The sequence below is a fragment of the Leuresthes tenuis genome, unplaced genomic scaffold, assembly GCF_036924035.1.
Source record: "Leuresthes tenuis unplaced genomic scaffold, fLeuTen1.0.hap1 SCAF_14, whole genome shotgun sequence".
Taxonomy (NCBI): Eukaryota; Metazoa; Chordata; class Actinopteri; order Atheriniformes; family Atherinopsidae; genus Leuresthes; species Leuresthes tenuis.
In genome coordinates, this window is record NW_027325368.1 from 4,241,647 (window position 1) to 4,268,096 (window position 26,450).

The window sequence follows — 26,450 nt, forward strand, 5'->3', positions numbered from 1 at the left end:
AACTGACTATATTTCAGAAAGGTTTTGCATCCTTTGTATGCTATGTTTAACATTTGGCTGCCACATTAAAATGTGCTCATCAATGCCGGTCCGTCTCCTTCTTCCATCTTAATATGGGTCGTGCTTTAGAGAATCCTGCGAATCCTCCCACCTCCTGCCATAAATCACCAGAAGACATGTCTGGCTTTGAATTATGGCCCTCTGGTAGCAAACTGGAATAAATGGCACAAGCTTGACGCGCATGAGTCTAATTATGAGGGATAATTCAAGATGTCCCTTCAGGAAAACAAAGAGAAATTATGCTGTGAGAGGTTTGAGCAGAGAAACAAACAAAAGAAGAGGTTTGTGGTACATAAGTACCCTGGATCTTTATTTATTTCCATTGTTCTTTGTGATAGCTATAAGTCTGGATGCAACAAGTTTAACTTTAGCAACTTATATTCGTTAACATTTACATTGTTCTTGTAAGCATGAAGAAAAACTCCCTTTGACTGTATTCTGAATATAAACCATTCCTTTTAGATGGATATTAGGTGTCACATTCTACTCGTTGGTAGCAAAGTTATTCATACATCTTTAAACAATCAATCTAACCAAGGCCACAGGTTTGCTTTACTGCAACATTTTTAACGTCATGCATTATTCACCTGAAAGAGCAACCCATCACAACAAAGACCAGTGTCCATAACCAACTGTTATCATCTATTTCTGGGAGTTTAAGTGACTCAAAACGACAAGAGAGGCCAAAATTGTTTCTAATATTTATGACGTTTGCATGAATTTGCTTCAGTCCAAAAATATAATCCGTTGCCTGTTGCGTTACTTGTTGAGTCACAGATCCTCTGTGTCCTCAGTGCCATTTTTAAACCACAGGATCAGTGAAACACTGGAGTAAGACGACAGTAATTAGAGCCCCTTGTGTGACTGAGATGAGCACAATGACACGGACAGTGTTCACAGAGAGCTCGACACTTTCATACATGCAGATACGGTGTGACACAATCAAATGAAATTATCCCTGACATCACTGCTGTGAGCTTGTTAAAGATCTTGCCTTGTTAGTGACGCAGCATATTTTTGTGACTTCTCGGCCTTGTGCATCAGCCGACGAGCTCAGAGCTTCATTCTGGACTGCTATACTGTAGATCAATACATGCTGCCACTGCCACTTAAACAACTCCAGGTATTGATTGGACCATGTGAGAGTGCAGACAGCTGTGATGTGAATTATATAGTAAAGCAAGTGTTCCTTTGAAGTAAAAGGATGTGCAGAGTCCCCCTCCACTAACAATCAAGCTGTGCAAACCTTTTAATATGCCTGTAAGGTGTTTATTTTATATGTTACAAAGCTTACCATGAGCGACATTAGCTATTAGAGCTACGGCTGAGTACCATCTGCACCCTTAGAGAGTTGTGGTCAGACAGCCTGCTTGTTCCATATAGACTTGTGAATACTTGCAGGGTGGGGCTTTACAGTTAATTTGCACATGCTCTGGGCTGTCTTCTCTACCTGGGAGGAACCGTTAAAAAGATGCTATCAGGCTACATGGAGAAGTTAGAACAGCATAGGTAGAGAAGACAGCCCAGAAAAGGCTGGGTGGGGAGCCCAGGCTCCAGGCCAGCTGAGTGAGTTGCGGTAGCCCAGAGCTGGTTGAGAAGCGAGCCAACTTAGGTTTGTTCAGCCAGAATCCAGGCAACAAGCCCACTGAAGAACTAGCTATCAGGCAAACAAGCTGTGACCTCCAGATATGTCGGAGCCCAGAACTAGCCAAGCTAGGCCAGGAATTTGGACTAAATTGGTGGACTAGCAGAGGGTTCCCCATGGCTCTGAAGATTCAGGCTGAGCTAACTTGTTAACTCTCCAATTCCTGGCCAAGAGACCTCTGAAGCCGGACTGCAGAGCTGAGCTCTCAGCTGGGAGCTTGTGCATTATCTGAGCCTGCAGCCAAATGAGCTGAACCTCTGAGATGAGGTCGACTTGCTGCCTGAACCTTACTTGCCATAACTTTTGGCTGAATTACGGCTGAATTACCCCAATACTAGAAGTGCTGAACAGAGCGAAAACACTGTCAGAGTGAACATGGAAGGCCAGCTTCAGCTGCTGGAGGATGGAGATGTAGGTGGAGCTGATTAGCATATTCATAGATCCCCATTTATGGTATCAGAAAAAAGGTGAAGAGTATGCACAACTCCAACTTTAATTCTAATGAACCCACAGGAGTTTTTATTGAGATTAATAACAACCAAAATGGGACTTTAAAAGTCCTCACAGCCAAATATCTACTCTCCAAAAGTACTGATGAGCCCGCTTTAAAAATATAGCAGTTCATTTAAGTCCTGTGACTCATCTTTGTAGACGCTTCGTCATCCCACGGCCTCTTTTCTGAGGCAGCCTCCTGCTGGCCTTTCCCACAGCTCACACTACCCACTGTGTGACTTTAAAGAGGGAAGTGAAAAGTCACATTAATAACAGAGTAAGAGTCCGAAGGAGGAGGTTAACTCTGAGTCTGGGCATTTTTTTGTGTAACCTCCTACATTCACCAGAGGTCCAAAGCTTTTCTCTAAAGACCTGCTGAATAATCACACCTGTTCCTAATCAGGTGAACCAGTTTTCCACTTGTTTTGGCCACATTTTGTGTTAAGTTATCTTCTTCGGCTGCTTTGTTTTTCCATCTTGATTTGTGAGTTCTGGAGTTTATTTCTGTACTTTTTCCAGAAATGCTGCTTTCTTTCTTGCTTGGTTGGTTATACAATTTACAACATATGTAACATATATATAGGTTTTTTTTTTGTTTTGTTTTTAAGAACAGTTTGGTGAAAGTCGGCGTCCTTCGGAAGATATTTAGATAACTCGAGATCCATATAACGGAGCTTAGACGATGCAGCCTCTAAATAAGGCATTATCTGTCTTTATTTCACCAATACTTTAAGAAGAATGAATGAATGAACGTGTGCTATAGCTCTGTTAGCTCATAGCTGCTGTTATGTGGCTACTTGCAGCTATAGGAGAGCTAACGGAGGGATTTCTACACAGGCACTCTACTGGGACCACTTCATCCACACGCCCCCCTGCAGCACAGTTTATTCACTCCGTGCTCTGTGACAGTCGGCTAACTTCACACAGAGTTTGCTGCTGCTAGTTTTGTGCAACATGGCAGGATATTTATCAGATTTTGACAATGTGAACGACGACTTTGAGTAAGATGGACGTTCTTACCGGAGTGAATGAGCTTATATGGATCTCGAGTTATCTAAATATCTTCCGAAGGACGCCGACTTTCACCAAACTGTTCTCAGTGAGTAGATGAACATATTTCATGCCAGAAATAAGGTCCAGGTTTAAAAATACTGGAGTTCCTCTTTAATACAGAACTCCTGAATGCATTTGGTGTGTAACAGTGTTGGTGAAACTCAAGCCATTGTAAGAATTCTGGCTTTTGCAGTTGTTGCATGCCTCAGAAATGCTTGTATGAAACTATCTAGGTGACCATTTTTCTCTGTCTTGTCAGTTGCAGGATTTTAAATGAGTTTCACAGCAGGCAAAAAGCGAGGAGGAGGAGGGGAAAAAAAGAAGCTGCAGGGAAGAAACTTAGTCAGAACTTTGCAAAATGACAACTTGCTATCATTTTGCTTTTGTAAATTATGTCTGGGTTTGCTTAAGTTCATTTGTTGCAAGTGAATCATCTAAAAAGCTGATTTCACCAAGTCAGAGCAGGACTGTGTGGGTGTTGTTTTTCTTCCAATTAACACTGTTGTACTTGAATTAAAGCTTTTAAGTGCTTTATGAGTTGAGAACTCGTCAGACTCCATCCTTTGGAGGTTGTGAACACAAGCTTTTTTTGTTTCTTGTAGCATGAACTTTAAAAAGCTTTATGTTAATGTTATTCTGGGGGTCCTTTGGAATGGATTCACAGGCTTTAATGTTCCTGAAAACACATTTTTCTTGTACTTTCGTGTACAACATTCATGTATCTTTTTGCACCTTCTCCTGTAAGTCCCGTCTGCTTGAATTGGTTTGCTTAAAATTGTTAAGTGAAGCTGGTACCCTTACATTAGGTGTCTTAGGGGTCTTTTCTTTGGATTCTTGTGTGAAAGCTACGAGAACGGTAACTATACTTAAACTGGTAAAGAAGTAATGAATGTGAGGGTTTTATTTTTTTAATCCTTAAACTTCTTTTACCTACTTTGCAAAGGGATTTAATGCTAGTCTGGATAAAGAAAGATGACACGATATTCTAAGCAGTATTCTTGTGAGATCAGACACTGTTGAGCTCACTTTGCTCAAGACAACTGTTGCTGACGTAGTTGCAGAGTTTCTATCATCCACCTATTCGATCAGCACCAGTTCTAATGAACCATAAAGTCAGTCACAGGCAGCTGAAGTTGCACTTGAACGCACCTTATGTTTTGGGTACCAAACTCGTGTGTATATGGACAGGCATTATAAAGACTGGGCCTTTTAACACTCAAATATTTTACAGTAAATATACTTCATCACGTCCACAGAGGGAGACAAGTGTTGCAAAACCCGAATACATTCTCAGAAAGTGTTTATTTTTGTGTCGGCAGATGGAATGTTTGGGAGGTGTCACTCTGCCCCGGTGAAGGAGGTTTACACCTATGATGTTTCCCCATCTGTTGTGCAACGCTTCAGGATTCTGCTGGAGAAGCTGTCCAACAGAGGCAAGTACCCACCGACACACACTGCTCTCACTACAGCACATATTCATGCAAAGAAAATGCCTTTCACTGAGCTGTGCTTTAAGACTAAAAGGTTAGTCATTTAAGACTTTCAAGCTTTCAAAAACTAAAACGATGTGTTTGTCAAACTCAGTGTTTTGCCGTTTAACTTCTCCAAGTGATGATGCAGATTAAATGCAGGTCATGCTGTGGCCTGGCATTAATTAACTGAATTAAAAACAAAGAGTGCAGATGAAATACTTTCAGTTGTCATATGCACAGCTAAATAAACTGTTTTCAGTCTGGATTTAAACATTGTCAGAGTTGAGGCCTGTCTCACATCTTCTGGAGGACTGTTCCAGTTTTTAGGAGCATAAAGCTGAAACACAGCCTCACCTTGTTTAATCCTGACTCTGGGCACCAGCAGGAGACCCCTCCCCGAGGTTCTCAGAGTCCCAGTTGGTTCATATGGCTCTAACATGCCAGAGCTGTTTTAAAGTCTATTCTCTGAGCGACAGGAAGTCAGTGCAGAGACCTGAGCACCGGACTAATATGGTCGTATTTCCTGGTTCTAGTCAGGACTCGAGCAGCAGGGTTCTGGATGTCCTGCAGCCGTCTTACAGCCCGTTTAGAGCCCAGTGAGCAGCCGTTACAGTAGTCCAACCTGCTGGAGACAAATGCATGGATTAGTCTTTCTAAGTCTGGTTTGGACACTATTCCTTTGATTCTGGCTATGTTTTTAGATGGTAAAAAGCTGCTGATGTTATTGATTTAATGTGGCTGTTAAAGTTCAGGTCTGAGTCCAATATTACCCAGAGATTTCTAACCTGATTATTAGGTTTTAGAGAGAGAGCCTCAAGGTGACTGATAACACTTTCTCTTTGTTTCAGCGTGTGTGGATTGCATTTCTATGACCAGACACAAACATTTAACATGAATTTAACACACCAGAGATGAGATCAGCAGAATTTGTGAGGGCTCTGTGTTTTTGTAAATGGTTCAGTGGGAATGACTGACATTTAGCTGCTAACTGTGACTTTTAATGGGTTTTGGTACATAAATTGGACCAGTTTTAGAGTGGTCTAACCTTGACCTTTGTATTTCTTTGCTTGGCATTTGCTGTTTTTAATTTCTTTTGCAACATATTTAATGGACCTGCAATTGCATAGGTTCAGTATTTACATTTGAATTATTCAGAGCTCACCTGGCCTGATGGGGAGTTCTACCATGTTTGGCTGTACCGTTGTTGCGCTTCAACTGGCTGAATGTCATGTCTTTTTACATCAATAGTCTAGCGTTTAAGGTTATATTAATTTGAATACTTAATACGTTAAAACCATGCAGTCTTTCTCCATAGAAGGCTTATTTAAAAACAGAATATGTGAGTTACTTTAGTGGGTGTCACCACTTGAATCTAAGCTGAGTTTCTATCTCGATTTAAATTCAAATAGCTGAGATGGAAATGATGAACACGAGCTGTTATGAGCTGCTGTTGGTGCCCTGTACCAGGAGAGGGAAGCAGAGGCCAGCCTAACATCCCACCGGGCAGAAGTGTTTCATCATCTTTCATCATGTACGTTGGCTTTGAACAAAAAAACCCTCGACAGCACAGGAGGGAGGGAGAAAAATGATTCAGGCTTTTATCCCTGAAACTGCTTGAGAGTGAGTGTCAAAAGTACAACCCCTGCCTCCCCTTGTTTTTCCCTCATCTGCCTTTCTTTTGAGCCTGATTTGGCACATTTGCTCCCTTTTGGTTTAATTGACCTAATAGGCAGTCAGCGGGAGAGCAGGAGGAATATTCAGATTTCATCTCTGAAGTGAAATAAATAATGCAAATTAGATGTTTGGCCCTGGCTTCTTCGTGGAAGCCATTAGAGAGGATAGAACTCGAAAGACGGTGATGCATCTGCTTCTCGAGGCAGAGACTGAACAGCTTGCTTTTCCTTTCCAAAAAAACAAATGCACACAGCCATCCAACTCACACTGATGTCCTTCAAGGCAGTTCAGAACCTCTACAAATGCAGCAAAAGAGTAATGACTGGATAGAAAAGGTTAGTAGCTGAAATGGTGATGGTCTAAACCTTTTATCATTCATTTATTGTGAGTGCAGAATTTTAAGCAAAACCTCAAACACAAAATGTCAAATGACCGCACTGTAAGTGCAGAAGTTTTGGAGGATTCTGAAAAGCGGCCTGTTGTCTGGCTGCTGTCATGAAATGGTGTCGTAACGAGTCTCATCCTGACACCAGTCATGCTTGGCCACTTTTATACGCCATGTGTTGTTAATGGATGACACCTTTTAGCTGCATTTAGACTTTATTTCATTTACTTCCATAAAATGGCACAATTTGAATAAAGTTTTGTTTTTCTTACCTGCAGGATGCAGAATGCTGGTTTTTTGTAACAGCTGTTTGTGTTTATACTCTAACTTTTGGTTGTGGGGATTATTTGCAGAAGTGTTTGTGATAAATCAAGCGTTAAATGTGTCGAGGCCTGCAATTGTTTGTGGTTACAACTAATGCAACTTGTAACTTGTGGTATGTCAGACTGTTTCCAGTTGCTGGATGCTGAGGCATATTTTACTCAAAACAGTGGAACAGTACGCAGCTCAGAGACAAATGTTCTTGTCCTTGACCCGCACATCGGCTATGTTTCGCCTGCCTCAAATTGTTAGAAATCAAGATTCTCATTTGCTTTTACTCTTCCTTTAAACCCTGAATAAAAGGGCCAGCTGCATGATCTGTGTTATTACAGCATCTTTCTTTTTTTTTTGGCCATCTTTAGACAAGTGTTCATTCTTGCTCCACTGAATCTTATTTAGTGAGCTATTTGCATTTGGAAGTATCAAACTTTAAGCGCCTTTTATCTTCATCTCAACTTACAGCCTCCTGCCCACATATCTGCAGTTGGTTTAGTGCAGTGTGAGGCATAGAGCCTCTCTGAATATCCTGGCAGGGGCTCCAACGTTTATTAACCTGTTGTGTCAGATGCCGTCTGTTCACCCGCCGCTAACGCTTGTTTTCTAAGCCACCATGGCTGCTATTAAAAGCTTAGTTTTATTGCTCTTTGATGGCGAAAGCTGGCCTGACACGCTGCACAGCTGTTAAAGACATGCTTGTGCCTGATTCCAGGCAGTTGAGGTTGTAATTCATTTTGCAGGGGACTAAAGAAAGTGTCAGGGTGCTGAACTGTTCTGTAAGGAGTTCAGTTAATGTAACCGTCTGCTGGTTGAGGTTGGAGCTCTTTTTCTATGCAGTCCTGGTCAAGATGGCAGCATTGAGAGAGAGAGAGAGAAAAAAACTGATAAAAATGCACAAATTCCACTGCTGGACTTTTTCAAATGTTGGTACAAAATAAAATGACAAGTATTAAAAAGAAGAGGAGCGGGGGCAGAGCCATGCCAACAGACAGGGGAGTTAATCTGAGTTCAAAGCAAACGCAGAGTTAAAACAATATGAAAGAAAAGGAGGAACTGCCTCCTGATCAAAAAATGTGCAGATGCATTGTTTTCTTCAGATGTAAAGCCCTTCATAAGCTTGTGCTTCTGTTATTTTAAATGCACACAAAACAAACTAAGTACACAAGAAAGGTGATCTGAAACTGGCTTTTTGTGTGTTAAATTATATAACTTCACCATTAGGCTTGACTTGTGTGGTAAAAATGGTGTAAATTTTAGTACATTCTCTGTACAAATTGCTCTAAAATAGCAGTTTTGTGTTTGGTGGAGGGGAAAAAGGACATTCCAGCATTATGGAGCTTTATGGTAAATTTAGCCTTTTTAAAAAGCCGGTGCATTAGCTGCTCAGTAGACGGGTAGTAGTCAGGGGTGAACATATTCGAACATTTAGCAGCTGGAGGACTGCATGGACAAGGTTAGTTTTTAAAGCTGCTGGCACAGCTCTACTTATTCACACTCTCTGCTGTCACTGGACCTGTCGGTGAACACTTTTTCCACACCTTTCCACCAGTTTTTACCTCTGCATCTGAGGTAAGATGTAAAGATGACATTCTTTGCATCTACAGCTGACGGAAACAATGTTCTCTTTCAGAGCGATCCATCCTCTGTGATGGACCCACATCTCGGGGCATCACATCTGGAGTCGCAGTCTGCGTTACTTGAATCTTTCAGCAGCGTCATCGCTCATCTGCCAAATGCCTCGGTTCATGTTGTGCTTTGCGCACTGCGGGCATATTTCCGGTAACATTTCGTTCCGCTACCCCATCTGGTGTTGGCGCCTGCTCCTTTGTTGGGATGCCAAAAAGCTGTGTTTGGATACATGTTAAGCAACAGACACGAATGCCCAAGTGGCTCATCAAGCTTGTCCTTTTGTACACTTGCTGAAATGAGGGTTTTTGTTTTTTCCTCTTCTCATCACTGATATTTTCAACTTTCCAAGTGTTGTAAATGCACGTGAATGTCTGTCTGACACTGATGACGACACAGTTTGACAACCAGGGAAGACTAAAATTATCTGTAAGAAACGAAGCAGAAGCGAATACAAAGCTGTTGGCAATTGATTGATTATTTTCTTATTTAATTTGTACTAAAATGTAACCCTTTAAGATAAAGTCTGAAGCTGAAATCTGCCTGTGGATCGCTGGGTCGTGGCCATATGGATGTATGACACAGCAATTATCAAGACAAGATGCTTTAAATGAGTTAAATGAGCTGTCAATAACATTGACATCAGTCTTGGTCAGCCAGTGTAAGTTTCCTCTGCAGAATATTCAGGTGTTGGAAAGAGAAAACATACATTTTGCAGTTTGCTTTCTCATCTCTGATGTGGAAATAAGTCAAAGTCACCTGAAAGTCCATTCATTCCCGTGGGAGCTGTTGTAGCCTCTGCTGTGCAATACTCCACTTTATTATATATTTTTAATGTTTTGGTCTTTTATTCCCCTCCTGAATTTGCAGAGAAGACCTTTCGGAGACGGGCAGTGCAGTGTGCCAGGAAGTTAGCTAAAACGAGCAGCTAACAAACCACGATCCTTGCAGTCAAACAGTGAAATGCAGTGAAAACTTGTAATGAAGGGTGTTCTGGGGGTGACAACATATTCACAGCTGGTTTAGAGACAACCACTAACTCCCAGGGTACAAACACACAACTCCAACAACATGGAGGGAAGGCGTTGCACTGTGGCCAGCAGGCTGTGTTGGACAACAGTTTCTGATAAGGACGACTTTCTGACATAATTAGTTTATTTTTAGTTGGACAGCACAGTGGATCTGAGGGTGAGCTGCCAGCTGTTTTACAGACATGTAAACTCCTTCAATCTCATCTTCCTTTGTCAAGTTGTTGCTGTCACTTCCACAGCCTCCATCTGAGATGTCAGTGAATGTGTTTCTGGAAAGAAAATGTGAGCTGCGCCCACTCTTTTTGCCCCAAATGCTTCTCATTGATGTCATAAATACTGCAGAGTTACTTGACGTTGGACTTAATGGCCGTTAAACACTGAACTAGTCTACTCAAAAGCCAGCTACATCTGCTGTTACGGCTCTGACTGCCAATTTCCCCGCTTCTTTTTTGCAGTTATTTTTCAAACTAATTTTGATATAAAAACTTTGTCTCTACTCTTACTCCATTGTGCTAATGGTGTCACCATTAATTAATTGGAATTTTCACTCAAGCAAAGCCTGTAAAACCAAATGACTCATCAAGCCTTCGCTATCAAACTGTAGCAGCAAGAGAAGAGCTGATTTCTGCTTGGTCACTGAAACGGCCTGCTGCTTACAAGAGTCCAAGAAGGCTGCACTGTTGCCTCGTCTCTTCTGCTTATGGGTGAACAAAGGATTGTAGGAAAAACCCTGCATGCACCGCATTTGTACGTCACGTTCCACTGTAGATTTTCACTTTTCTGCATTCCACTACAGTCAAAAGTGACTATTTTCAATTTGGAAAAGGGATTTAAGATGCTGTGTGGTCTCATGAGGTTTTAAAGCTTCTGTTTGTGTCTGCAGGTTTGACCTGGGAAGATGAAGCCACCCAGCATGTTCTGTCCAAGGAGTTATCCAAACTGAGGAGGATACCCTACCGGCCACAGCAGAAAGGACCCGTCTACGATTCCAACACCAGGTCACATGTTTGAATGATGTAACCACAGCTGATTGAGAACCACACTTTGAGAAAACGTGCCATTTTTGTTCATTCCACTCACTCCTCATAGTGAAGACCAAGGTTTAAGCATGTACAGGAGACTGAGCCCAAAAGTGAGTGAGATAGACCGGTGAACAGAGCAAAGAGTAAGGAGAGGATCCTGCAATAAACCAAGGAAGCTGGGGGGGTTTGTACAGGCAGAGTAATGGATGAACGCAGGTCTGAAGCAGACAGAAAGCAAAACTCAACAGAATACTTAAAGGAAAATGTTTTGACAGGAAGTAAAGCTGATATAAAACCAAAAAATGAATGTTTGAAAGCCCAGAAAAACAGACGGAAGCAAACATAAATCCAGATTAAGCAAAATAAAGAACCAATTTAAACATATAAAGCGTGTGGTTGTCTTCTCTCCTGCAGGCCGGGAGCTGAAGCGATGGACCCAGAAGACCAGCGGGTGAAGCCAGTGGAGGTGGAGCTGAACAGAAATCTGCAGACGTACCTTCAACGTTTGGGCTTCCTTCCTAAGACGTCGGCAGCTTCTAGTGTGAGCAAGCCTGGCAAGGTGAGAGGAATCGTCTGCTTGCCTCAGGTGGCCCTGGGGGCGGTGCTGTGGCACAGCCTGAACCCTCTGAGACAAGCTTTCTGTCATTTCTTTAAGGAGTCTTCAGGAATAGTTCTCCAGGCTTCTTGAAGGACATCCCAAAGCTCTTCTTTGGATGTGGGCTGCCTTTTGTTCCGTTCTCTGTCAGATGATCCCACACTGCTTCAATAATGTTGAGGTCCGGGCTCTGGGGAGGATTCATCCCTCCATAGGACCTGTTGCCACTGATTTTCAGTCCACTTCTTGTGTCATTTGGCATAGCTCAGCCTTTTCTCCCTGTTTCCCTTCCTTAAGAACGGCTTCTTGACAGCCACCCTTCCATGGAGACCATTTCTGATGAGGCTTGGGCCAACAGTAGATGGATCAGCTGAAGGTCCAGATGCATCTCTCAGGTCCTGTCAGGTCTTTGCTGGATTTTTTCCTCTTTCTTAAGGACATCAGATCCTGTTCATCTGCTGTAGATAGTTTTTATTGATTTATTTTCGTTTTTGTTCTATCACTATCTGACCTGTAACTCCTTTCTTGTGACCATAATTAGTGAAATGAGACCAACAGCAGGTTCTCTCCTGCAGTAAAGGGCTCAGGCACTGACTCCATGCTAGGTCTGCAGTGGCCCCTGGGGCTTTGCCCGGGGACTCGTGGCCCCTTTTCCATCAAGGATTACTTGTTTAGTAGAAGAGAAAAACATTAGCATTCAAGGGGCCCTGGGGGGGGCGCACAGATAGCATCAACTGAGATGAACAAAGATACCGGCAGTGATGAATAGCAGAAGAGACCCAGCACGCACAAATCAAAACTAAATGTGGCAACTATGAGGAACTGTTTGTCAGTATTGTAATTAGGATTTTACTGTTATTCAGGCTGGTGCCATTTCAGTGCTCTTAGGTGGGCGTTAATGGAGCCAGCAGTAACAATTTGCTTTTGTGGTAGCTGATGCATTATTTGTTATAATTACATAAGTGGCTTAATGACTTGTGTTTTTTTTTGTTTAATTTTCCAAGTCAATTTTTGTTCAAATTTAAAGGACATATTTTACATGAAAGCAAAGAGTTACTACTAACTGCAGACAGCCGTAGCTAAAAAAAACCAAATGGACAGATCCACAGCACAGCATAAATCCTTTCCTTTGTTTCTATTTCACAGTGTGTGGCTGGAACAGTGAGAATCGCAACAAATATTTCCAAAAGAGATGAAACTGGGCCTCAGTAAATATGTGACATTAATGCGTTGTGTGTGCTTGTATTTTCCAGAGTGACCGTTTCCAATCAGGAATTTCTGCAGACATCTATCGTTCAGATGCCATATCCTCCTCTCAGAAGTCACCCCCCTCCAGCTTTTCATCTTTCCAGCTGCTACAAAAGCAGAGACCTCCATCCGACCAGGTCCTCGCCACACAGGCTGACGGTGACCTTCTCCTGGGGGCCCTGAGGCAGTATCTCTCCGGGCATCTCTCCCTGCCCAGTGGGGGGGTGAGCCCCTCTGAGCAGGATGCCCCCTCTCTGCGCCTCAGGCCCTTCTACAGCAACGGCATAGGAAGCTCCGGGCTTAAAAAGGAGTCCACCAAATCCAGACTTCTGAAGATGGGAAGAACCCAGGGGGCTTCAGCCAAAGACCCGCTCACAACTGTGGATGGTGCGTGTTTTTTAAGCATGATGGATTTAATCACATAATGTTTGTTGTTGAATCAAACAGAATAGGCTGCCTCAAGCTGGAAAAACAGGAGTCTGAACTCATTGTGGTGGCTGATGCTGGAAGTCTTCAAAGCTTGATAACAAACTGAAACAGCTGTTGGTGTTTTTGTTACTTTTTAAAAAAGTTTCTTCTAAAATACTAAAGAAAGTTTTGTAGTTGTTTCTCACACATTACCTTGGTTATGCTTTTCTGAACATTTAAACCTCCAGTAAAGGATTATTCTTGTCTTTTTTAGATAGTAAAAGGGAAAAGTTGCTTATTGAGACGTTTATCAAATACAAGGACTTTATGGAACTCACTAAAAGGCTTCGTAAAGCTGAAAGTTGTTGCAGATTCAACTTAAAGGGTTACCCCTTTCGCATTGTCACAATCTTCTTGGGTCCATCCATCCATTAGCTATACCTCCTTTAAGTTGGAGGGGTCACAAGTTGAGATTAAAAGCTCCAGAGCAGTATAAAGACCCAATTTAAAGTTTAAATCTCAAGAACAAGAAGAGGAAAAACATCTCCAAGATGGCTGCAATTTCTTTATTTAGTCAGACTCCCGTTTTGTCCCCTTCTCTCCTCCAGAGAGGTTCATCGAGAACGTTTTGAAGAACGTTGGCAGGCAGCACGTGAACATGGAGGAGCTGACGCCACAGGACTTGGACCAGCTGTCGAGGCTGATAGCTGATGCCCTGCAGGTGGTCGACCAGGACCAGGGACTGATCCGGGTTAGAGGACCTGGACCAAGAGACCTGGAGGGAGAGCTGAGAGATGGTGAGGAGGAGGCTGACGTGGATGATGCAGAAGAGAAGTTGCTCCACAATACGCCCACTTTAAATCCTCAGGAGAGTACTTCTGGGTCGCTGGCAGCGCTACAAGGTAATCTCATGAGATTAATTCAGTGTTTTCATATATTTAAAGTATTGACTAACTGTTTGAAAGGATAGATGCATGATTATGTGCTAAATTAAAAAACAAAAACAAACGCAAAACTTGCCACAAGCATGCAACATAAAAAAATCAATGTGAGGGTAAATAAGCTTCATAGGCTCAGTGCAGGGCATAAACACAGCCAGTGTTGGTGGTTCCGTGTCCGCTGAGGCCTCTCAGACTAAAAATGTGCACACAATTAGTGAAAGTACCCAGCAGATCATTTAACATGGCTCAAATTGATTAAACGTGCAAAGCTAAGTCTTGGCTTATTTAGTAAGCTGCAGATATATTGTTTTTTCTTCCCCAAAAGAAATGGAAAAAGAACATTTCCAGGAGAGCTAATTCAGATCAGGAAATGTAATTTCAATATGTGTCCTTCAATTTTAAAGAAGCGGCTCTTAGCTCAGTTTTCTCCATGATTTGATTCAACTTTTCTGTCTTCTCTCGGGACACAAACGCATGAATATGTTTTCTTTCTCTCAACAGAGCGCCACATCAGTGCAGAGGAGGGTGACGCGAAGGACAAGGTAAGCAAGTGTTGTAAAAAGAAAAAAAAGAACTTTAGTTTATTTTTTACATCAGCTAAGGTGAAGGGACTGTCCAGAGACTTCAGCGAGAACACGGTGTTCTTCCGGCGGTCAGACTTACCGAATAGATTTAAAAAAAGCTTGTGAATCAAGTCAGATTTTGGTTCCAAAACATTTTGTAAAGCAACCTTTCTTAAAGATGCTGTTGTGATGGAATAAATGTATTTAGATTACATACATCGGTACAGTTCGTGTACTAATTAGTGTTAAAATCGGATGAGAATGACTCTTTTATTACATGGACAGTGTGATGCTGATGCTACTTTTAAAATCATTGTGATGTGATATTCATATAAAAATGTCTATTGTAGACGGATGTTGAGATAAAAGAAGCCTTGATTTCCCCCCAAGGGGATATTTGACTCTGCAAAGCTAGGATGGCATCTACAATGATGCATGCAAAGCTAAACTTTTGTCACCATTAAAGATGAGCAATTTAATTAGACGGTGCATAAATTTACTCCATTTGAAGATGAGACCAAGAAAAGCAGTCCAGTTATCAGGATACCCTTGACCTGGAGACTGAGAATATGCACAGACACCCCATTCAAACAGGTGGAAAGTACACAGCAATGCAGCCCCAGAAGTATAGAGTAGACTAAATTTGACTAAAACCTGCTCGTATAAATACTGACAAAGTGGATCGGTAACATGATACAGGTGTGTGGCAGTCAACTACTGAACCTTAGGGTACAGTCTAACACAGTGTTTCTCAACCCTGGTCCTCAAGGCACCCCACCCTGCATGTTTCCCATGTTTCCCTGCTCCAGCACACCTGATTGAAATGAATGGGTCGTCCTCAGCCTTCTGCAGAGCTTAAAGACCCAGTCTGGAGCAGGGAAACATGGAAAACATGCAGGGCGCGGTGCCTTGAGGACCAGGGTTGAGAAACACTGCTCTAACACTCAGGAAAAGACATTATCACTTTCCTTCACCTTATTGGAAACGGTCCTGGGGTTAAAAAGAGAGAAATTATGACCGACTGAGGATGTGGGTCTGCAGAAATATTCCACAAGAAGCAGCCAGTTATGTCCTTGAAGCATTGGTGAAACAACTGGATATAATTATCATCTTAGTATTAGATGTAAAATATTTATTATTAAGGTTTTTTGTATGAAATAAAAAGGCTCAGAAGTGAAACAACCTTTACTATACTTTTCTATACTAAATGAGATGTTAAAAGAAACACTGAAGCATTGATTTTGAGAATTGAAGCAGCTCTTATCATAGCTGCTTATATACTTCCAGGTCTTTCATGTAGTTGGGAAGGTTCCTAAGGAGAAAGAACTCTTTGGCCGGGCTCATGTGAAATCCTTTTGTGCAAAGGAATAGGCTCCTCAAAAATGAAAAGGGAAGTGAATAACGTCTGCCATTACTCTCTGACAGGCATTGATTTACTGAAACTTTACTAACTTTAATGTAACATCCAGCTCATTGCTGCAGTGTGGGGACAAAAAGCCCACAAACAAAAGCCACAGTACATTTTAGTCTTAATGGAAACTGGTTCAATTACTGCTCAGTCCTGTGCCAAATGATTCTGCGGCGCACGTAGATGTTAATCCGCCATGCTGCGCTTGGGGCTGCAGGAGTGAGCGCAGCTCTGTCAGCTCAATAAATAGATTTTCCTCAAAAGTAACTTCTCACAAAATAGCCTGTTGGACAGTCAAATGCCATCCCTGTTTGTGGAAGACTGCAGGGTCAGGAGGAGCATTCTGTGGTACCGGAGCACTGAGGGAGACCACTTCTGCTTCTGGCCGTGTGCTTGTTGAGGAGATGGAAATATTCATCTTTACGTTACTTTTCTTTGCGTCATTGTTCTTATTTCTTAGATTGTGTCAAATGTTTTAAAGGTCCCCCAGTCTGCTCCATCTTACTAACTCCCAAAACAATTTGGAGTTGTAAAGGAGATTAGATTTTGAAGTGCTTTTAGACAGAACAAAGTCGATTTTTGGCCCAGCGTTGCTGCTACTGTGACATTTGCCTCCTGACAAGAGGAACAATTACCCTGAGGCATGGACTAGAAGAACAATGGCATATTATAACCACATTCAGTACAGACACTGACAAGTTGGCTTTTCTTTAATTTGAGGCAATTATGTCCTCATGCCTGTAGCTGCAGAACACCGACACTTTAACATCAACTGGAAAACTCCCACCTGTTCAGTTTCAACAGTTTAGACAAAAGATCCTGAAGATAAGTGTCCATGTCTGTCATGATAAAGGTTAAACACAATATGCGTCTGAGTTTGGAAGAAAGCGTTTGATCTTTCAGTGCTTTGTCTAGATGTTGCTTAGCTTGAATAACCTCAACATCCTTTTTCTGTTTTTTTTAATATACTTCTACAGATTCAAACTTCTTCCCCTTTAATTCAAGGGATATTTAAACTCATTATTGTACAACTTAATGTTTGTTTAATTCACATTCCACCAAAACAGACTCCAGAAATTATTTGGTTTTAGTGGCATTAAGTATTTATATCATTGCAACCAAGAGACTGAAGTGAACAACAGCCTCTGCTTTAGTTTCAGATTATTATTATAGACATTATTGTGCTTTTTGAAATGTATAATTTGAAATGTGATGTCGATGGTAAAATGGATTATTATAGGATACAGCAGTGTTTTAAAAGCTTAAATCATCTGGAGCAGTCAGACATTTAATGTTTTTTCTTTCTGTATTAAACCCTCAAGAAGAAGAAAGTTGAGATCAGGTTTTTCAGGCGCCACACGAAATATTTCCTTGGTTCTTTTCATGCAGGTGGAGAGCAGCAGCCTCTTTGCCAAACTCCTCGCCTACCTTGACAAAACCCCTTTCACCGCCCCCCCCACCACAAGAAGCCGCTACGACGTTGCTATGGAGATACCCAGAAGCCAGCATGTGGGCCTGGAAAACGTCCAGAGTCGCACCAGCGAGGCAGGAGTGACGGTGCAGAAGAAGGATGCCACCCAGTCTGTGGAGGAAGTGTCCGAAGTGGAGGGCTGGATCAAGGAGGTGGTGCCTCCTCCTGCTTCTCTTGTGTACGAGGAGCCGCGCAGAAAGACGATGCACGTTCCCGAGCTCCAGCTGGACGTCAAAGCCAGCAGGAAGAAGCCAGACGATGACGTCTTCGGTTACGTCATCACCGACACAGAGTAAGTAGTGAAACTGGATTTTAAGAAAGATATTTGAGAACTGGTCCCCTTTGGTTGAAGTGGTGATGATTAACTTCCTCCAAGACTAGAGGGCTAAACAAAAGTTGGAGCGAACAAAGCAGACGGTGTCATCTGCTGGTGGGCGGAACAAGATCAGCAGGTCCACAGATCCTCATTAACTGAATCAGGAGGGTTTAGTTTTTAATGATTTGATAATTGTTGGTGAGGGACTTTGAGATAAACAAGTAAATATTCATGAAATTGAAGAATTGTGGAAATTAGGGTATTTTAAGTGCTGTGTTGCATGCAAACAAAAAATTACAGTAGTGAGATATGTTCTACAATGAATAAAACTCCTGTTGTATTAAATTGTTTGTTACTGTATCTCCTATTGCTGCACCTAACATGGCAATGAATCCGTTAATCTATGATGAGCTGTTTTGGTTAATAACTCTTTCTGCTCTTCTCACGGATTAATCTAAATGGATTTATTTATATGTATATATGTTTATTTAGGCTTTCATACCAGTGTCTTCTCAGAGATGGACTACTTTCCATTTATCTGACAGCAACTCAGACAGAATCTCTGCTTTGTATGTGAACAAGCAACACTTATTCCAAGGCACAAGAATTAGAAATAAATGCAGCAGAAGGGCAGGTAGAGTAGTGGTTTGGTTAAGAGACTTCATCTCCTTTTCAGAGGAATCTGAATAATTCCATCATTAAATACATGACAGTGCTCTCCAAAAAGAAAAGGAAAAGGATTTCCTTTTCTTTTTGGAGCTCCAGCGTTGAAGCCTTTTGTACAGCACTTGACCCAAATAAATTGGACAAAACTGATGGCATGACTTGGGTTAGCAGTAGCTATTCATCTCACTTGTACAGCTGACTGTGTTCGGGTAAAGGCAGCGGTAGAACCCTGCCTGGGACTGTTTTCTTAAACTAACCTACGACGCAGAACCTGATGCAGATCCGAGTGCAGCCCACTAGCATGAATAATCTATCAAACACGATGCTATTTACAGCAACAAAATGCAGCAGCTATAAAGAAAGGAACTGTTAATTGTGCAGTTAATTCTCACTCTGTAGTACTAGCATGAAGCTACAGTTGGGGAGCTATGTGCTTCTTGGCTTTCTGAATCACGTGCAGGTCAGCAGCAGTCAACAAACATGGAGTAAACTTCAGCACAAGGTAAACTTGCTGTAAAACAACACCTAACATTATACTTTCATGAATCGGCAAGAAAACGGTGATAGTCAAGCAGCTCTAGTCTTAAGGTTGGAAATAATGCACCTGCTGTATAAGCTGTTTTCCCAAGTGCCAAAGAAAAGAAGTAGTTCATAACTGAACAAGTGGAAACAATCCAATCAATTTTATTGTCTTTCTGACGCTTCACTCGGCTTTAACTATCCTCTCAGTTAGATTATAATCCAACACTGAGGCTAAAGCTACACATGTTGGCACCATGTTGTTGATGAAGCTCCTGCTGGATTTGCAACCTGTTGGACACCATCTGAGCTGTCATTACAGTTACTGTAAATTGAATAAACCCCAAGTAAAAGATTTTCAGCTGCTCCAATCCACCAGGTGTACGTTTAACACATGGTGGAAAATAATTCTATACAGCCTTCAACATTGTAATGCCTTATTAGATGTGCCATCAAGTCTTTTGCAAATGGTAAATCTGTGTGAACTGTTGCAGCCTTCTCAGGTATGTCTGAATTGAAGCCATATACATTTGGACACTTTGCTTTAACAGAACAAATAAAGGCATTAACGTAACATTTCCCAAGGCTAAAATTGGCTTTACAAGAAATTGAATACAAAATTACTTGTATGTAAGAATATACTAGATTGTCCTTCAGCTGCACAATGTAATACGATGAAATGGTCCGAGGTCATTCTTATGCCTCATTCAAACACATGTACTGCTTTTACTTGCATTTGTAATCTTGTCCATCTATTTTTCTTCTGTCCCTAGTCTATCTGTATAAACTGATTTGCCTCGGTTCTAAAGTATAACCTAAAGCGGTCTGTTGATACGAATCCCCGCTTAACTGTTTCTAAGGACTAACAATGAATCTTTTAGTCTATTATATGCTCGGGAAGCGTTAAAAGCTTACATTTGCATTGTAAATGGGTTGAATATGATAGAAATATGGCTTTTTTTTAAATTCATCTTTTTTTTTCTCCTGTATGCTTGAGAAATACTTTTTACCTGAGAAGGTCACAGCCTTTGTGATGATGGATGAATGTTTTAGCCTCTGTAAGAATTCAATGTGAGGGGAGATGAATACCAGACTCTGAACAGAAGAAACTTTGAACACTCATTAGTGCTGATCAACAAGATCTCCCACTGATTGGTGCAGAAAATGAGTTGTCTGTTCCTTAGTTGATGATATAAAGGGAGGAAACTGCTCTGGTGAACCTCATGGAGAGCAAATATCACCCAGCATGCAACAACGGCAGGCTGTCCTTTCTCTTATTTCTCATATTTTTCTCTCTAACTTATTCAGACTAAGGGCAGGGGGTATTTTCAAACTCATTTATCCATTCCTGAAGTTGTAGCTGGAATGCTTTTAGAAGTCCTCGCTCTTGATTGTGAAACTTCTGCGGGTGCAGCTCTCAAGGTCTTTGTGGCACATCTCTTTTCCATCTATCCTGCTACTTGTCATTGAAAACTGTGCAGTAGAAACTGCATAAATGTTGTGTTGGAGTGGAAAAACGTGTTTGTAATGCTGTGGAGGTCACGCTCCCATAGGCTGAATGTTTTGTTTGAATCGGACCTTTTTCCTTCACCCTCCTTTACATGACTGAACTTTCCTCATACAGATAATTATAATAGAAATGATCAACACAAAGTCTTTGAAAACTGTCCTCATGTTATTAAGCTGCTCTGCTTCACAGCTGCAGCTTTATTTGAATCAAATGGGTCTTCGTATACTAAACCAGATGCCTCAACAAGAACACAAAGCTTTTTATTTGGCAGAAATGTTTTGTGTGGATGGATGGATAAATAGTTGGTTTATAGTTGTAAAAACATGGTAAATCTGTTAAATTTGAGCCATTTTGTCATGTGGATGCATCACAGAAAAATATGTGGTTCACTCACTTCAGCAAATTTGATTTGGTTTTGAAAAGGTATATAAATCATAAGAAAACGAGCAGTTTTCTCTGCTCTGAGATGCAAGGGGTGTGTCGACTGATGATGCCGAATTCTTTAATCCAGACCAAATTACCACCACCTGTTGTCGTAACTGAACCTAACGGCCTGTTTTTGAAACCAAACTACAGAATTTTTCCACACCTATGGAACGACATACCTACATTAGTAAACTTAGCATTGTAGGTGCATATTACCGGAGAAACTCTCCACATATCGGTGGTATGAAGGCTGGGGAGAAGGAGAATCTGTTCAGCCATGTTCAGTTTTAAATGTTCCATGTTAGATTTGAGAATGAAGTTTTTACATTTATTGAAAAATCACATCAAATATGGCAGTGCAGCTCCTTCCCAGTGGCTTATGTGGAAGTTTGCTGAGTTGCAGATGGTTTTGTGGTCTTTTGCGCACTTCTGTGAAACTATTGATGATAATTTCTATGCTTGGACTTCCACTTTCTGAACATCGCTGCAGTGCAAGTTTGAATTAAGTTTGTCAACTGTAAACAAGATGAAACGGCGGCCAAAATTGAATCACATAGTGGGTCTGCTTCTAAAATCTGGGACTTTACTTCGACCATCACCTTTCTAATCTCCCTGCATAATCATTGGCTCTTTCTGAAAGTATAACAGCTCTGCGGTGCCTTTTCAGGAATGCCCTGGTCTTATCTGATGGTTGTGATGAGAGATCTATGCCATTGTGTAGGTTGGATGGCTTGTTGCTTTTTGAATTCTTGGCGTAGCCGCCATGATGTCACCTGCTTTTGAGCTGTCATTTTGAAGTCTTAAGTTTGCTCGTTGGCGTTTCAGTTTTTATGGAGCTAAGTGATCCCCATTTGACAAAAGCCTGCATCTGAAGAGTGATGCTTGGCTAGATGGGACTAAGCATATTTAGGGCATGATATCTGTTCTATTATTATAAGGAGGAGTGAATTTGGCCCATAAAAGAACTTGTGATGTCATGGGCTTGTTGATGCATTTTTAGAGCCAGCACCTAATGACCATGAATAGTATCACACTTGAAGTCACCACCTCGTTGGCTTCTCTTCTGATATGGGATGACTATGTCCATCTTTTATACACAGTCTATGGTGTTACCCAAAGGTTTTGGTAGTCGAATCATTATCAGATGGTTCTTTCATTCCCATCTGTGGATGACGGTGTACCTACCTATTTGTTGTAGCCAAACCAAAGGGTCATAATGGTCTGCATCGTCTTTCTATGAAGCGCTGAAGAAGTGAAGTTTGTACATTAAAAAAATGTAAATGCCATACTGGATCAGTTTTGACTATGACCTTTGCATCAAGGCACAGCTCCTTTAACTTCATGAAACAGACTCGGAGGCTCCGTTGCTCTAATCATCGACGCAAAGCTAAAAGTTTTAAAATGTCCTCGATTACTTTAGCAGGACAGATGTCAGTCTTCTGTGTGCTCAGCACATTCCTTTCTAACCCTTCTCATTGACTCTTCAAAGGGTCTCTTGACATTTCTTAATTTAAATTACATAAATTGACTTCAGAAGAACATTAAATTTGTCCTTGACTCTTCACGTTCTCTCTTTTCTCGAGAGACTGAAGCGCAGCATCAACCACAACATGCCACTGCCTCTTTGTGAGGCAAAGTTCCTTCAGTGATGGAATAGTTTCAATATTCACGTCTTTCCACACACCATTGCATGTTGTTTTCTTCAACTTCAGGCTGCAGTGAAGCTTATGGAGCGGTTAATTTACCTGCATGACCAGACAAAATGTTATACTACACTGTGCTATAAAGAAAGAATGATGGAAACTGTGTGTGCACAGCAAGGTTGATGTCTTCCTGTTGCTTTGTGCAGCCTGGTACCACACTGCTGCACACCCCTCGACTCCTCATCATGCTGCAATGTCGTGGTGAACGAGTTTTACAGTTAAATCAAAGAAAGGTTCAGTTTAAAAGAAAAAGGCATTGAAACCAAAAGATTATGGTGCAAAATGTACCGAACAACGTGCAAGATATTTTGAGTTCTACAAGCTTCCTTATTTGTATGATGGGTGCAGAAATGAGAGCTGAAGGCGGTTGTTCTTACTCTTGTTGGCTCTTGCTTCCTGAAGGTAACTGATTGCATTTAGAGAAGAGGATGTGAGGGGTGCGCTAATCTGAGCACAGTACCTTCATGAATGACCTGAGTTGACATTTCTGACCCCTCCTTTTGGAAATTGCTCCTTCTCTTCTTGGCAGAAAAGTTGAAGCTTTACTGGGATGATCCATGAAGTTGGATTATAAACTCCCTTTTTTTTCTTTTTCACTCAACTTCTGACCAGTCACTCTTCTTTTGGGGAAATTGGGCTCTAAAAAATACTCTGCTCTAAAAACCAAATGGCAGATATTAGCATGCTACCACTAGCATGTCAGAGGTGGAAGCTGAACCTTGCTGGAAAATCTGCTTTTAGTGAATGATTTCATCCTCAGGGCCCAAAAAGAGGAGGAGGATAGTGATTCATCACAGCTGGAGGAAAACACCTTAAACTTTTAACCCATAAATGTTTTTTTTTTACTCCCACACACATCTAATTTGAATAACGACTGAAGGAATCTATAAACCTATGATATGCTTTAATGGTTTACTTTTAAAAGCACTTAATTGTCTAATTAGTGAAACTGATAAAGAGATTTTCTTCTTAGGATCTCCAGTTGTGTGTATTGAAAATGTATTCACGATGCCACTAAATGGGTTTCCTTAACCTGAAAAATTATTTTCCAACCTTCCTGTGATCTGTGTCACAAGCTTTTTATACCATTGGGGCTTAGTTTTACACGCTTTTACACACTAATAGCAAGACTTTAGCAGAAGGTTTTTATGAAGCTATCTTTAGCTCTATGCTTTACATAACAAGCAACATTTACCCCACATCTCCTCTATATGGTATTATTTCCTTATGTGAAAACATGCTCTTTGAATATTTCTTTTTTTCTTTTTACTTACTTCATGCAGTGCCTTGAGTCATCACTATTAAGTTGTAAGTTTGCCAGTCTTTTCCTTGCTGGCAGCACCTTTTCCTTGCCCTTGTGTTCACTGAAGCAGCTCGTAGTGGAATGACTGCTGGAAAGGTGCTGCAGGGAGACATGTCAGTTGGAACTGTCCTTCTTTTGTTCACTGAAACGTCTGAAATGTCTCTCGCTACACTCAGAGATCCACTCCTCAGACATGGAGCAGACATCATGCTGGTGTCTTGACAGTCTGCAGGTGCTGGACTGATAATGCTGCAGGATTCTCTGATGTTCACATTTTCCTGGTTCTCAGGCTCATTTGAAAACTCCATGAAGTATTTTCCTTTATTAGCAAACACTGCTTCTAATCTATGAATTGATTTTGCTCTGAAATGAACAAATAAGGCTATACTTGGATGCAATAAACTTTGAGTTAATTGCTAACGTAAGTGTGGTAAATTGTTCCTAATCTCAATCCTGTCATGCTGATATATAGCAAGGATAATGTTTGCCATGCTCATCATTAGTTTTAAGAGCGGGCATGCCAATATTAGCCAATTACCTGTCGCTGTTTTTGCAGGTATTTGGTTTTTTTGACCAGAGGATTTAACCATAAACGCTTCAATTCTCAAGAGGAGTGACTGTTCAGATGATTCAAGGCTCTGATTTTCCTACTTTTTATATGGTGCTTGACAGAAGGAGCTAATGCAGATTCGTTATAGCATGTACGTGTCCAAGCTAACAATCTGTAGACCTCAGATGATGCGTTGTCATTGCGTGCTGATTGGTGGGGTCAGAGTGGGTGCAGAATCATTTTTTAGAATCCGTGAATCACTAAAGTCAGCAGGAAAGATAATCTAAAGATTGCAAATGTCTCTGCACCGTTTTGTGTGAATCTCTCCTGTTGAGATTTAAAATTCAACCATTTTTTAAACATTGTTTCCACTATAAACGACTGCTTTGCAGGCAATACCACTGAAAGGAAGGTGAGGGGAGGGGGGCACCAGGATCTCCAAGGTGACGGTCATTCATCCTCCAGGCACCCTAAACATTTTCCCCAGATTGATTCATTAGCTGAGACATTACGTTATGAAAAACCTCAGGGCGATCCTACAGCAAAGCTTGGGGAGTTATGGAATATAAATAAATTAGATGTGTATTGTTGGTTAATATTGCCATTCAAATGGGGAGCCATTACTTTTGGATCCGATGAGCTACATAAGCTACAACTGTAGCAGTGCAGCACTAAAAATGTCTGGCTGCTCACTATCAGCAGATAAACTTGACTCCATGTGCTAGTTTATTTTGTTAGCAGTTGACTTTAAAAGTGAAGATGTGTAACATAATAGTGGTTGGGGAAATTTGAGTCGTATTCATCAAAGCTCCCGTGTATAGGAGCACAAATCCTGCTGTTCCTGGCTGCATCTTAAAAGAATCATAATGCAACACAATGTGTGCTGCAGAGCTGATGTGAACGCTGCTGTGAGGTCTCTGTTACAGCTATCAGCGCTCAGCATCTGCAGGCGGGCAGACTGATCACTGGTGTCAGATCTGAGGCAGCTGCTCTGCATGACGGAGGGCTGACTCACAGTGTACTGTGGGCTGTTGAAGCCGCTGTCAGCTCCAGGCTCGGGAAAGAGAAAAATCACCAGCTTTCAGTGACTCTCCAAACAGACAATTAGATTTCTTTCTTTTTTTTTCGTCAAGCATGATGCAGCCTTATTCTCACATGGAAAAGTCGAATAGCTATGAAGTTTCCTCCTTTAAAAACTCTGGATTTAATTCTATCGTACTGGATACGATGCAGTGGACACGATGCAAGCAGTTTATTGAGGGTAGTTGTGCAGTAAAGAGAGAACACATCACAGTTTGTACTTGTGTTGGTGCCTTTCACTTTTGCTACCTCTTCTGGAGAATATGTCATGCATTTGTAAGTATTGGAGCTGTAGATCATGTGATATTTTGAAAAGAATGAACTCTAGACCAATATTTGCTGAAACATTTTTTTTTTCCCTGCAAAAAGACAAAATATTCCAAAATATGAAAGAAGAGAGAAAATTCAGTTTTGAGATTCCAGCAAATGCTGAGCATCAATGATGGATGAAGACAACTGCTCATTTCCATAAATGGATGTTTTCAAAAAGTGATTGATCTGCACATTTTTCATATAATCTCCTTCCACAACACATCAGTCATCTGCAGACGGTCATTCATCTTGGTGAAGAGATGCTGTGCGACCTGCAGGTGTGTGGAGGTGTCTGCTGTTTGAATTCAGCTGAAGAGGCTGAGGGGAGGTCAGGCCAGGCCACAGCAGACAGGAAGCAATTAGTTTGGCGCTGGGATATTGAGCTTTAATCATGGTCTCCCAGCACAAACGCACACTGAACACACCCTCTCCTCGTTCCACTGGCTCTGTGCATGCATCGTGACTGCTTTAATTGACTACTTAATTTGTTATGCCTCCATGTCTCTGCCATTTTCCATCTCGATTTGGTGAACTGTCAGTGAGTTTAAACAGTAATGAGTTGCTGTAAATTCAATGTGGGTTTACGGCATTATCTTACTCATTATTGTAAATTACAATTAAATGTAGCATGTAAATTGTCAATATGGTTAGTT

General features: G+C 41.4%; 1 protein-coding gene across 1 annotated transcript in view; it reads left to right on the forward strand.

Moving 5' to 3' along the window:
* Positions 1-26,450, forward strand: part of LOC140269133 (receptor-type tyrosine-protein phosphatase N2-like) — a 203,651-nt gene that overhangs the window by 22,712 nt on the left and 154,489 nt on the right. Inside the window, exons 3-9 of the mRNA XM_072364154.1 lie at positions 4,570-4,683; positions 10,640-10,754; positions 11,193-11,337; positions 12,627-13,008; positions 13,638-13,931; positions 14,472-14,512; positions 17,331-17,704. Of these exons, the coding sequence (XP_072220255.1) occupies positions 4,570-4,683; positions 10,640-10,754; positions 11,193-11,337; positions 12,627-13,008; positions 13,638-13,931; positions 14,472-14,512; positions 17,331-17,704 (1,465 nt within the window). The remainder of the gene's footprint in view (positions 1-4,569; positions 4,684-10,639; positions 10,755-11,192; positions 11,338-12,626; positions 13,009-13,637; positions 13,932-14,471; positions 14,513-17,330; positions 17,705-26,450) is intronic.